The sequence below is a fragment of the Haliotis rufescens genome, unplaced genomic scaffold (assembly GCF_023055435.1).
Source record: "Haliotis rufescens isolate VD_foot unplaced genomic scaffold, xgHalRufe1.0.p SCAF_2, whole genome shotgun sequence".
In the NCBI taxonomy this organism is placed as follows: Eukaryota; Metazoa; Mollusca; class Gastropoda; order Lepetellida; family Haliotidae; genus Haliotis; species Haliotis rufescens.
The window spans coordinates 51,331,643-51,345,795 of NW_025963890.1; the positions used below are offsets into that span (position 1 = coordinate 51,331,643).

A 14,153-nucleotide genomic window follows, 5' to 3' on the forward strand; every position below is an offset into this window, starting at 1 on the left:
TCTGTCGTGACCAGTTAGTGACTAACTGCCTTGTCATGACAAACAACCGAGCTCTCACACACTTCTGTCGTGGCCAGTTAGTTACTGTCTTGTCATGACATACAACCGAGCTCTCACACACCTCTGTCGTGACCAGTTAGTGACTAACTGCCTTGTCATGACAAACAACCGAGCTCTCACACACTTCTGTCGTGGCCAGTTAGTGACTGTCTTGTCATGACATACAAGCGAGCTCTCACACACCTCTGTCGTGACCAGCTGGTGACTAAATGTCTTGTCATGACATACGACCGAGCTCTCACACACTTCTGTCGTGACCAGTTAGTGACTAACTGTCTTGTCATGACATACGACCGAGCTCTCACACACCTCTGTCGTGACCAGCTGGTGACTAAATGTCTTGTCATGACATACGACCGAGCTCACACACACTTCTGTCGTGACCAGTTATTGACTAACTGTCTTGTCATGACATACAACCGAGCTCTCACACACCTCTGTCGTGACCAGTTAGTGACTAACTGTCTTGTCATGACATACGACCGAGCTATCACACACCTCTGTCGTGACCAGTTAGTGACTAACTGTCTTGTCATGACATACAACCGAGCTCCCACACACCTCTGTCGTGACCAGTTAGTGACTTACTGTCTTGTCATGACATACAACCGAGCTCTCACACACTTCTGTCGTGACCAGTTAGTGACTAACTGTCTTGTCATGACATACGACCGAGCTATCACACACTTCTGTCGTGACCAGTTAGTGACTAACTGTCTTGTCATGACATACGACTGAGCTCTCACACACCTCTTCTCGTGACCAGTTAGTGACTAACTGTCTTGTCATGACATACAACCGAGCTCTCACACACTTCTATCGTGACCAGTTAGTGACTAACTGCCTTGTCATGACAAACAACCGAGCTCTCACACACTTCTGTCGTGGCCAGTTAGTTACTGTCTTGTCATGACATACAACCGAGCTCTCACACACCTCTGTCGTGACCAGTTAGTGACTAACTGCCTTGTCATGACAAACAACCGAGCTCTCACACACTTCTGTCGTGGCCAGTTAGTGACTGTCTTGTCATGACATACAAGCGAGCTCTCACACACCTCTGTCGTGACCAGCTGGTGACTAAATGTCTTGTCATGACATACGACCGAGCTCTCACACACCTCTGTCGTGACCAGTTAGTGACTAACTGTCTTGTCATGACATACGACCGAGCTCTCACACACCTCTGTCGTGACCAGCTGGTGACTAAATGTCTTGTCATGACATACGACCGAGCTCACACACACTTCTGTCGTGACCAGTTAGTGACTAACTGTCTTGTCATGACATACAACCGAGCTCTCACACACCTCTGTCGTGACCAGTTAGTGACTAACTGTCTTGTCATGACATACGACCGAGCTATCACACACCTCTGTCGTGACCAGTTAGTGACTAACTGTCTTGTCATGACATACAACCGAGCTCCCACACACTTCTGTCGTGACCAGTTAGTGACTTACTGTCTTGTCATGACATACAACCGAGCTCTCACACACTTCTGTCGTGACCAGTTAGTGACTAACTGTCTTGTCATGACATACAACCGAGCTCTCACACACCTCTGTCGTGACCAGTTAGTGACTAACTGTCTTGTCATGACATACGACCGAGCTATCACACACCTCTGTCGTGACCAGTTAGTGACTAACTGTCTTGTCATGACATACAACCGAGCTCCCACACACCTCTGTCGTGACCAGTTATTGACTTACTGTCTTGTCATGACATACAACCGAGCTCTCACACACTTCTGTCGTGACCAGTTAGTGACTAACTGTCTTGTCATGACATACAACCGAGCTCTCACACACTTCTGTCGTGACCAGTTAGTGACTAGCTGTCTTGTCATGACATACGACCGAGCTCTCACAAACTTCTGTCGTGACCAGTTAGTGACTTACTGTCTTGTCATGACATATAACCGAGCTCTCACACACTTCTGTCGTGACCAGTTAGTGACTAACTGTCTTGTCATGACATACGACCGAGCTATCACACACTTCTGTCGTGACCAGTTAGTGACTAACTGTCTTGTCATGACATACGACTGAGCTCTCACACACCTCTTCTCGTGACCAGTTAGTGACTAACTGTCTTGTCATGACATACAACCGAGCTCTCACACACTTCTATCGTGACCAGTTAGTGACTAACTGCCTTGTCATGACAAACAACCGAGCTCTCACACACTTCTGTCGTGGCCAGTTAGTTACTGTCTTGTCATGACATACAACCGAGCTCTCACACACCTCTGTCGTGACCAGTTAGTGACTAACTGCCTTGTCATGACAAACAACCGAGCTCTCACACACTTCTGTCGTGGCCAGTTAGTGACTGTCTTGTCATGACATACAAGCGAGCTCTCACACACCTCTGTCGTGACCAGCTGGTGACTAAATGTCTTGTCATGACATACGACCGAGCTCTCACACACCTCTGTCGTGACCAGTTAGTGACTAACTGTCTTGTCATGACATACGACCGAGCTCTCACACACCTCTGTCGTGACCAGCTGGTGACTAAATGTCTTGTCATGACATACGACCGAGCTCACACACACTTCTGTCGTGACCAGTTAGTGACTAACTGTCTTGTCATGACATACAACCGAGCTCTCACACACCTCTGTCGTGACCAGTTAGTGACTAACTGTCTTGTCATGACATACGACCGAGCTATCACACACCTCTGTCGTGACCAGTTAGTGACTAACTGTCTTGTCATGACATACAACCGAGCTCCCACACACTTCTGTCGTGACCAGTTAGTGACTTACTGTCTTGTCATGACATACAACCGAGCTCTCACACACTTCTGTCGTGACCAGTTAGTGACTAACTGTCTTGTCATGACATACAACCGAGCTCTCACACACCTCTGTCGTGACCAGTTAGTGACTAACTGTCTTGTCATGACATACGACCGAGCTATCACACACCTCTGTCGTGACCAGTTAGTGACTAACTGTCTTGTCATGACATACAACCGAGCTCCCACACACCTCTGTCGTGACCAGTTAGTGACTTACTGTCTTGTCATGACATACAACCGAGCTCTCACACACTTCTGTCGTGACCAGTTAGTGACTAACTGTCTTGTCATGACATACAACCGAGCTCTCACACACTTCTGTCGTGACCAGTTAGTGACTAGCTGTCTTGTCATGACATACGACCGAGCTCTCACAAACTTCTGTCGTGACCAGTTAGTGACTTACTGTCTTGTCATGACATATAACCGAGCTCTCACACACTTCTGTCGTGACCAGTTAGTGACTAACTGTCTTGTCATGACATACAACCGAGCTCTCACACACTTCTGTCGTGACCAGTTAGTGACTAACTATCTTGTTATGACATACAACCGAGCTCTCACACACCTCTGTCGTGAGCAGTTAGTGACTAACTGTCTTGTTATAACATACAACCGAGCTCTCACACACCTCTGTCGTGACCAGCTGGTGACTAACTGTCTTGTCATGACACAACTGAGCTCTCACACACTTCTGTCGTGACCATTTAGTGACTAACTGTCTTGTCATGACATACAACCGAGCTCTCACACACCTCTGTCGCGACTCGCTTGTAACTTCCCGGACAACAGCATTTTACACAGGTAAGCCTTCATTCCCGTACGTGTATGACCACTTGAAATAACGACAACAGATGCTGCACCACAAAGCTAGTTTCATTCAAATTCAATACAGGGCAAGCATGTAAAGATATTTCTCGTAATCCACAAGCAAGATTTGGTTGTCTTGTTATCACGTTCCATAATGCTGCAAAAGTATTTTTAAGCGGCGGATTACTGCAACTGTCTATGACGAATCTGCAAACAAAATATATTAGAACGTGATATAACGAATAAAGGCAATCGCAATTAGTTTGACCAAATGCAAACACATCCTGCTTAGCTGTGGCTGCGGTATAAAGGCCATTAAAAGACTCTTTTATCTGAATTCACATTACACCCAATCTCATTAAAATCGGATCTTAGTTCTCGCTACCGTTAAACAAAGCTTTACGGCACTAATGTCAAATTAGCGACTACGCTATGAAACATATTTTGACAAATTCTCGATTTAAAATTTGAAACCTGAACAAAAAAACATTCTGGAATGGCCAATAGATGATCTAGATTGTATGGATTCAGTCGTTAATCCCGTAACTATCGTTATACCCCGTGTTAAAGTTTTCGAGTTTGCATGATTAGAAATCACATTCCGACTGTCACTTTCATGATCTGGTAAGCGACGTTCTTATTGGTCGGATGTAAGGTCGTTCTGACGTAACCCCTAATGGGATGATCTTTGTTTAGTGTGAGTGAGTTATAATTTTACATCGCATCGGCAATATTGCAGCCATATCGCGATGATCTTTGTTTAGGGGTAGCGAGAACTAAGATCTGATTTTAAAGAGACTGCATTACACCTAAATTATATCTCCGAACAGACTTGGAACAGCAGGCTTTAAAACGGTGCTGAAACATTATCAGATTCAATGTTTAAAGTTACTTACCTCAATTGCATATTTGTGGCCTCGCACAATTTTGATGTTTTTCACATCAATTATTATTAACCGGAGAATATGTTAAAATATCACAAAGTGATTGATTATGTAAATGTTATTATGGTTATATTGAGGATGAATATAACTTGTGCTGCATGTAAACAGTTACGTACAAAATATATACATGCATTTTATATCCTCTATCCAAATAAGAATACATTTAATTATTAATAGCCACATAATTTATTCTATTAATGACCACAAGAAGTATTGGTACTCAAGATCTAACTATAGTACCGTTTAAAAATGCATTAATATATATTTAATACGCAATATTTCAAACTTGATTAACCAACAATCATCATAAACGTCGTCGTTGTCCTAACCAACATCCCCAACCCCCGAACGAAAAAAGCACTTACGGCAATAGGGGTATGTGCTCTCTGTTGTGAGGTAGAACTTGCCCTGTCTGTTGGCCCTGTCGGAGAAATAGCCCATCTGTGGGCACGTGCCGGAACCACAGGTGCTGCACGAGCCTTCCGTGAAGTCCTTGTATGACGCACATGGATGCGCAGTGAAGTCGCAGCTTGTGTCGGCAAGGGAGGCAACCCAGTATTCGTGTGACTGAAGGTGGCTGCAGGAAACAGCTTCAGGCACTTCTGGAAAGGTGAGGTGAAGTGAGGTGAAATGGGGTTTAACGTCGCGTTCAAGATTAATACACTTATATAGCGACGTGCATGTACGTGTGTGTGTTTGTGTGGCTGCTTGTACTAGCTATAGTCCGGTTACTAGCTATAGTCCGGTACTGATGCCGATTTATAGTGCTAGCTCACTGAGATACCATGCCGCAGTTTAACATGAATACCTCACTCAGACACAGTATACTGACTCCGAGTCGACCAGTCCTTGTTTTAGCCCTTTAATGCCGAGCGCCAGACAGGGTTGCAACAAGTACCATCTTTTAACGTCTTTTGGTATGACGCGGCCGGGGATCGAACCCCGGTCCTTCCGCTCTCCGGGCGGACGCGGAAAGACGTTAGTATAAAATAGCATTCAACCGGTAAAAGGACAGGCCATTGAAGGTTAAAAAGTTACACATCTACACCAAGTATTCATATGCATACATGATCTCACACCCAACATGGAACAGGTACTTAGCAGAATGTAGAGAAAAGGTAATGAATAGATTTGTGTCTAATAAATATTATTCACAGGCAATATTAAGTCAGCTGTAGGATGTCACTTTGCCGATTACAAGGTTATTCTTTGACATGATACTAATCAAGGAAAGATAGGTTATGAAACGTTTGGAAGATTTTGAATTTAAAAACGTAGCTAACGTTTTCAAACAATCAGATGTAGATAACAGTAGACACCTTCAGTCGTTTAACAAACAGCACTGTAATAGTTAACTAATTGTGCCTACAAATGGAACCGCCCGTACGGATTCCGGGCAGGTTTATATGTCCTAATATACCATACTATGCTTGTGGTATGAGGTAGCTAAATGGATCTGATTGTCAGGCTCGCTGTCTTGGTTGATGCATGTCATCGTAACCCAGTTACGTGGATTTGTGTTCATGATGTCACTCAATGGATTGTCTCGATGACTCGATTTTTTACAGACCGCCGTCATATATTGTTGACTGCAGCTTCAAACAACAAGGGGGCACGGGTGGCCCAGTCGTCTAAGGCGCCGCAATTCGCTGTGCAGAGTTGCGTCCCCTGGAAACGCCAGAAACCTATGATTGTGGGTTCAAATCCCGGTTCACCCCGATTATGTTTCTAGGTTTGTCAGCACCATACCCGTGCTCGTAGGTTTCACCGAAGTGGTAAACGTCTAAGACCTGCATCACTTCGGGCTTTCCTCCCACATTAAGCTGACACGCCGTGATATAACTGGAATACTGTTAAAAGCGGCGTTAAACCTCACTCACTCTCTCACTCACTCACTCACTCACTCACTCACTCACTCACTCACTCACTTAATCACTCACTCACTCACTCACTCACTCAAACAACAAACATGCCTCTATAGAAAGTCAGATATGCAGATCTTACCCTTAAACTTGAACTCTACAGCGTCCAGCAGTCCATGCGAGACTGCAGGGGGACATCCGGGTTGGTGCCCGCCGCCATTAGGGTAGAAGTCCACGTGACCCCAGGCCGACATTGTTCCCAATCCTGGAGCCATTTAGTATTGTTATGTTATATACACCTTAACATGAGGGAAACATTATTCAGAAATGAAAGATAGGTGTGTGTGATATTAAGCATTTGTTTACTGCGACAATATAAATATGTTGCATAATGTTTGATAAATCGTTTTGCACCAACATGTCGACTGAATGCATTTGTGAGGTTCGTCACCATTAAAAAAACTAAGCCATATCATGACACCGGAAGCACAATTCGAATAACTAACCGAGCAGTTTTATAATCACTGTTACCTGCGTCATAGAGAGGTGCGCCATCGGTGTGGATGTTGTCAACATAGATGGCATCAGTCGGGTCCAGACGAACCGCAGGATCAGTTCCTTCAAATAATGGTCCGGCAGGGTCCAGCCCTGGAGAGAATTGATGTTAGATGACGATATCAGCGTGGGAATAACTGGCTAGTATCAATGATGACCCTTCCAGTACAGATCCATATTGTCAGTCAACGTTTTCTACCGTCTAAATAGGAAATGAACAGTGCTACTTGCCTTGAAAAGTTGGAAGGTTCGATTTAATTCGGCACATGTATTAAATTTGCAAGCTAAGTCTGACCAGCTACTGAGATTGAAGAAAATATTTAAACCGCGTTTGCAGATAAGATTTGATTGTTTGTTGTTTAACGCCGCACTCAGCAATATTCCAGCTATATGATGGCGGTCTGTAAATAATCGAGACTGGACCAGACAATCCAGTGATTGACATCATGAACATCGATCTACGCAATTGGGATACGATGACATGCATCAACCAAGTCAGCGACCTTGACCACCCGATCCCGTTAGTCGCCTCTTACGACAAGCATTGGTTGCTGAAGACCTGTTCTACCCCGGATCTTCACGGGTCCTCTCTATCTGGGATTCGAACATGATTGCCATGTCATTAACATTATCTCCCTGTCACTGGTATTGACAGGAGGTATGAGAATTTGAAAACTATCAATACGTTAAGAACGTAGTTTTGTGAATATCCTGATCCCGTTAGTCGCCTCTTACGACAAGCATAGTCACCTTTTACGGCCAGCATTGGTTGCTGAAGACCTATTCTACCCCGGATCCTCACGAGTTTGCAGATAAGAACTATAATAATGTCCATATCATAACTTGTATGCTTTTTAATGGCAATAAAATGGTAGAGTGTCCCCAGTAATGATGTCAACTGTGTGAACCAAATCCGAACCTGAGATTCTTCCAATGCCCTCGACACGTGACCCGACGTAGCCGCTGATGTGAGAACCAAGACTGTGCCCCATCAGATGCACGTCCGCCATCTTTGCTCCCATCATGTCACGTGCAATTTCAACTGCCTTTGCAATTATGGCACCCACCAGTCGAGTGTTTGCTGCTGATTTGGGATAGAACTTATGAGCTCCTGACTTCCAGTCTACTGTGATTACATTGAAGTTGTCCTGCGGGAAAATAACATGTTAAAGTGGTTATTAAAGTCCATGAAACACCTTCTATGAAAATTACATACGCCAGTGAAGGGGGGTTGCGTAATAAAGTGGTTTAAAGCGCCACACAATGCCATTCTACTTAAATAGTACAGTTCTGTTTTAGTTGGGGGGCACGGGTGGCCCAGTTTTACTAAGGCAAGGCGATGAGTTGCGAGTTGCGTCCCTTGGGCACGCTTGAAACCTATGATTGTGAGTTCGAATCCCGGATCGCCCCGATTATGTTTCTAGGTTTGTCAGCACCATACCCGTGCTCGTGGGTTTCACCGAAGTAGTAAACGTCTGAGGCCTGCATCACTTCGGGCTTTCCTCCCATATTAAGCTGACACGCCGTGATATAACTGGAATACTGTTAAATGCGGCGTTAAACCCAACTCACTCACTCACTGATTTTGTTGATAGGACAGGAAGTTACCGCTTGTCTCCGATAACATTGATTTTGTGTGAAAACTGTGTTACATGTTCCTTGTGAAAGAGGGTCGTTTAATACATGTATAGATATGATTTAAAATGATCAATCTGGGTCCAGTAATGGTTGTGATTTACGCGAGACAACTTACCAGGCGAAGAAGGTACTTGGTGGAATTTGTCACCCAAGGCTTATCTGCCTCGCTGAGATATCCATGTACAATTATTTTTGTTTTCTCTTTAACATCATATAGACTGTTTATAAAACTGGATACATTTTTGTAGTCTAATATTTGGCCTTGACCTTTACTTTTTCTTGTGTACAAGGTCAGAGTAACTTTCACTTCATCAGGCGAATCCGGTAGCTCTCCAAACGTGTTGTCGAAACCATTGTCCCTGGAGAAACATCCCAAGTCACCATAACAAACCGATGATTTTCCAAACAATAAAGCTGAAAATAATAAAGTTTGAAATGATAATGGAACATGCAACTAAATTTGGTGATCGTAATTGATATTAAGTAGTCCTGTGTCCTTAAGCAAATTGTTTGTTTTAAATATGAAATGGTTCAGTTAAGAAATGAGTTGAAGCATTTTCAACTCTAAGCATTTTCAACAGGATCTAACAATAAGTATTATCAACAAAGGTAGTGATGCTTGCTGCTGTGTTATCAATAAAAGTACTGATGCTAGATACTGTGTTAGCAATGAAAGCACTGATGCTAAATACTGTGTTAGCAATGAAAACACTGATGCTAGATACTGTGTTAGCAATGAAAGCACTGATGCTAGATAGTGTGTTAGCAATGAAAACACTGATGCTAGATAGTGTGTTAGCAATGAAAACACTGATGCTAGATACTGTGTTAGCAATGAAAACACTGATGGTTGCTGCTGTTATCAATGAAAGCAGTGATGGCGCTGTGTTATCAATGACGGCAGTGATGGTGGCAGCTGTGTTATCAGTGAAGGCAGCGATGGTGGCAGCTGTGTTATCAATGTAGGCAGTGCTGGTTGCAGCTGTGTTATCAGTAAAGGCAGTGATTGTTGCAGCTGTGTTATCAATGTAGGCAGTGCTTGATGCAGCTGTGTTATCAGTGAAGGCAGCGATGGTGGCGGCGGTGTTATCAGTGGAGACAGTGCTGGTTGCAGCTGTGTTATCAATGACGGCAGTGATGGTTGCTGCTGTGATATCAGTGAAGGCAGTGATGGTTGCAGCTGTGTTGTCAATGGTTGGTAGTGATGGCGTTGTGTTATCAATGCAGGCAGTGCTGGTTGCTGCTTTGTTATCAGTAAAGGCAGTGATGATTACAGCTGTATTTTCAATGGGTGGCAGTGATGGTGTTGTGTTATCAATGCAGGCAGTGATGGTTGCAGTTATGTTATCAATGGTTGGCAGTGATGGTTGCTGCTGTGTTGTCAATGGGTGGCAGTGATGGTTGCTGTTGTGTTATTAGTAAAGGCACTACTGGTTGCAGTTATGTTATCAATGGGTGGCATTGATGGTTGCTGTTGTTTTATCAATGGGTGGATGTGATGGTTGCTGCTGTGTTATCAGTGAAGGCAGTGCTGGCTGCTGCTGTGTTATCAATAGGTGGCAGTGATGGTTGTTGCTCTGTTGTCAATGGATGGCAATGATGGTTGCTGTTGTGTTATCAGTAAAGGCAGAGCTAGTTGCAGCTGTGTTGTCAATAGGTGGCAGTGATGGCGCTGTGTTATAATGGAGACAGTGCTGGTTGCAGCTGTGTTATCAATGGGTGGCAGTGATGGTTGCAGCTGTGTTATCAGTGAAGGCAGCGATGGTGGCAACTGTGTTATCAATGACGGCAGTGCTGGTTTCAGCTGTGTTATTAGTGAAGGCAGCGATGGTGTTGTGTTATCAATGTAGGCAGTGCTGGTTGCAGCTTCGTTATCAGTGAAGGCAGCGATGGTGGCAGCTGTGTTATCAATGTAGGCAGTGCTGGTTGCAGCTGTGTTATCAGTGAAGGCAGCGATGGTGGCGGCGGTGTTATCAGTGGAGACAGTGCTGGTTGCAGCTGTGTTATCAATGAAGGCAGCGATGGTGTTGTGTTATCAATGTAGGCAGTGCTAGTTGCAGCTTCGTTATCAGTGAAGGCAGCGATGGTGGCAGCTGTGTTATCAATGTAGGCAGTGCTGGTTGCAGCTGTGTTATCAGTGAAGGCAGCGATGGTGGCGGCGGTGTTATCAGTGGAGACAGTGCTGGTTGCAGCTGTGTTATCAGTGAAGGCAGCGATGGTGTTGTGTTATCAATGTAGGCAGTGCTAGTTGCAGCTTCGTTATCAGTGAAGGCAGCGATGGTGGCAGCTGTGTTATCAATGTAGGCAGTGCTGGTTGCAGCTGTGTTATCAGTGAAGGCAGCGATGGTGGCAACTGTGTTATCAATGACGGCAGTGCTGGTTTCAGCTGTGTTATTAGTGAAGGCAGCGATGGTGTTGTGTTATCAATGTAGGCAGTGCTGGTTGCAGCTTCGTTATCAGTGAAGGCAGCGATGGTGGCAGCTGTGTTATCAATGTAGGCAGTGCTTGTTGCAGCTGTGTTATCAGTGAAGGCAGCGATGGTGGCGGCGGTGTTATCAGTGGAGACAGTGCTGGTTGCAGCTGTGTTATCAATGACGGCAGTGATGGTTGCTGCTGTGATATCAGTGAAGGCAGTGATGGTTGCAGCTGTGTTGTCAATGGTTGGTAGTGATGGCGTTGTGTTATCAATGCAGGCAGTGCTGGTTGCAGCTGTGTTATCAATGGATGGCAGTGATGGTTGCTGCTTTGTTATCAGTAAAGGCAGTGATGATTACAGCTGTATTTTCAATGGGTGGCAGTGATGGTGTTGTGTTATCAATGCAGGCAGTGATGGTTGCAGTTATGTTATCAATGGTTGGCAGTGATGGTTGCTGCTGTGTTGTCAATGGGTGGCAGTGATGGTTGCTGTTGTGTTATTAGTAAAGGCACTACTGGTTGCAGTTATGTTATCAATGGGTGGCAGTGATGGTTGCTGTTGTTTTATCAATGGGTGGATGTGATGGTTGCTGCTGTGTTATCAGTGAAGGCAGTGCTGGCTGCTGCTGTGTTATCAATAGGTGGCAGTGATGGTTGTTGCTCTGTTGTCAATCGGTGGCAATGATGGTTGCTGTTGTGTTATCAGTAAAGGCAGAGCTAGTTGCAGCTGTGTTGTCAATAGGTGGCAGTGATGGCGCTGTGTTATAATGGAGACAGTGCTGGTTGCAGCTGTGTTATCAATGGGTGGCAGTGATGGTTGCTGTTGTGTTATCAGTAAAGGCAGAGCTGGTTGCAGCTGTGTTGTCAATGGGTGGCAGTGATGACGATGTGTTATCAATGCAGACAGTGCTGGTTGCAGCTGTGTTATCAGTAAAGGCAGTGATGGTTGCAGCTGTGTTATCAATGAAGGCAGTGATGTTTCCTGCTGTTCAATCAATGTTGACAGTGATGATTGCTGCTGCGTTATCAACCATGTCATTAAATTGTTTATATCTGCCACCATTTTTAATCGTAGAATATAGAGGATATTATCTGAGTGTTTATGCCATACCATGTTTACGACACGAGTGCCTTAATACCGAAATTTTGGCACGAGTGTCGTAAACATAGTGTGACATGAACACGAATATAATGTTCTATTTCTTACGGAAGAAGATATCTACATACAGAACGAATTTTAGTGTTAACCTATAAGGACGGTAAGTCCCAACAACAGCGGAACCACAATTTGTCGAATGACGTCAACAGCTATGACGTCGTTTCTAGTGTGACGCCATTCCGACCTCACGTCACAATACGATTCCAACGGAAACAATACACTGTTGTTTCGTGACGTGATATGACCCGAGGGCACATATAATGTGTATGAACCCCGATATGTCTGCCCTCGTAGGTAATACATAGAGGATATTTCCCATGTCGAGTGAATATCATATTTCTCTCATCGAGTGACAGGGGAAGATATTTTCACCAGACACATGGAAAATCCTATTTATTATAAACTTTTTGTGTAGTTACCGGATAGTTAAAGTATTTCATTACAAATAAAATGTACAAACCTTGAAATGTACATTTTCCCTATGTTACACACAGGAACGGGTCCCAGCCCCTTGTGTTTGCGACTAAAAAGTAGTTTCGTGTTTGCAAAAACATAAAAAAATATAAATGAAAGTAACACAAAATATTTTGTGGCACGAAAATTCTGTATCATACATATAAATATGATTATATACAAATCAACTTTAAAGAAATATATTCTTGAAAACTTCGAGACCGCTGTTGCAAGTTAAAGAATACACGCTGGTCAAGTAACAAAAATAGCGCTTTGCGAAAGGAAGTTCAACGGTCTCGATTGAAGAGTTAAGTGAGAAATTTACGGTTTATAACGGAACCTTTTCAAGAGAATAACAAACGCCATGAAGCGATATTAACTCCATAAATGACCATCTGTCCTTATTTTGCCTTGTCTATGTTGGTCTAACGTAAAATGGAAGTCAACAGTTTGTGAACGTGCCAGACACTTACGATAAAGGGAGACAATTCGAGGGGAGGCCACTCTTGTATGACAATATGTTCACTGCAGTGAAATATCACGTGTTATGTTCACTGCAATGAAAATATCCCTTTTCTCAATTTCGGAAAACTCAGCCTTTCACACTTAAGTATATAATAAATGTGTATATTTTAATTTTCGGCATAACCTGAAAATAATCGCAAGCGGCAAGGTGTACATACTGCTTGGGTACCATGCAGGAAGCAGAGGGATCGTTAGTCCCCAGGTCCAAATTATGGTGATCAGTAGCCTGAACAACTATGTATATTAATCTTGAACTTTGTTACATATAAATACAAGTGACCCCTTTTCGATATGTTCTAAGATAGCGGACCTATGTATCCATGGGTAATTGCGCGCTTCAAAACGGGTGTGTGATATTTGACGCAGTGCTCAGCAATATCATAGCTTTTTTTTCTTTTTTCTTTTTGTTTAACGCCGTACTCGGCAAATTCCAGCTTGAAGACGGCGGTCTGCAAGTAATCGCGCCTGGACCAGACAATCCAGAGACTGATATAGCATCCAAGCCGTTGGGGAACGTTAACACACAATCAACAAAGTCACCACCCGATCCCTTAATCCTTCTCTTAAGACCACCATAGGTTACTGGGCATCAATTCGATATCACGGGGGACTGTCCTTTGTAAATATGAATACGTTCCTAAAATCAAACGCCTGGAAAGTGAGGATTCCTGATTAAACGGACTCCGGATTGACGGTGTTTCACTCAAAGTCTACTTGTAAAAGTCTTGCATCCTACCTTCCGTCCCCAGAACGAAAACACCCAGCAGGACGCACAATGTAGTCATCGTCATGGTTCTGGACTGACTCGGGGCGATAGCTGGCTGCACTATCTATAGCAGTAGGTACACCACGTGCTCATTCCCACCTTATCTTGACACACCTTAGTGCTTTTTTGAAAATATGTGTCACTTATTTATG

General features: G+C 44.0%; 1 protein-coding gene across 1 annotated transcript; it reads right to left on the reverse strand.

The window, feature by feature from the left end:
* Window positions 1–3,732: 3,732 nt before the first annotated feature.
* Window positions 3,733–14,101, reverse strand: LOC124114349 (pancreatic triacylglycerol lipase-like). Its single transcript, XM_046474864.2, has 7 exons — window positions 13,972–14,101; window positions 8,799–9,097; window positions 7,965–8,193; window positions 7,022–7,138; window positions 6,633–6,755; window positions 4,994–5,230; window positions 3,733–3,891 (listed from the first exon to the last, which is right to left on the reverse strand). Exons 1-7 carry the CDS (start codon window positions 14,024–14,026, stop codon window positions 3,881–3,883), a joined length of 1,071 nt encoding a protein of 356 aa, XP_046330820.2. The 5' UTR covers window positions 14,027–14,101; the 3' UTR covers window positions 3,733–3,880.
* Between the last annotated feature and the right edge of the window lie 52 nt (window positions 14,102–14,153).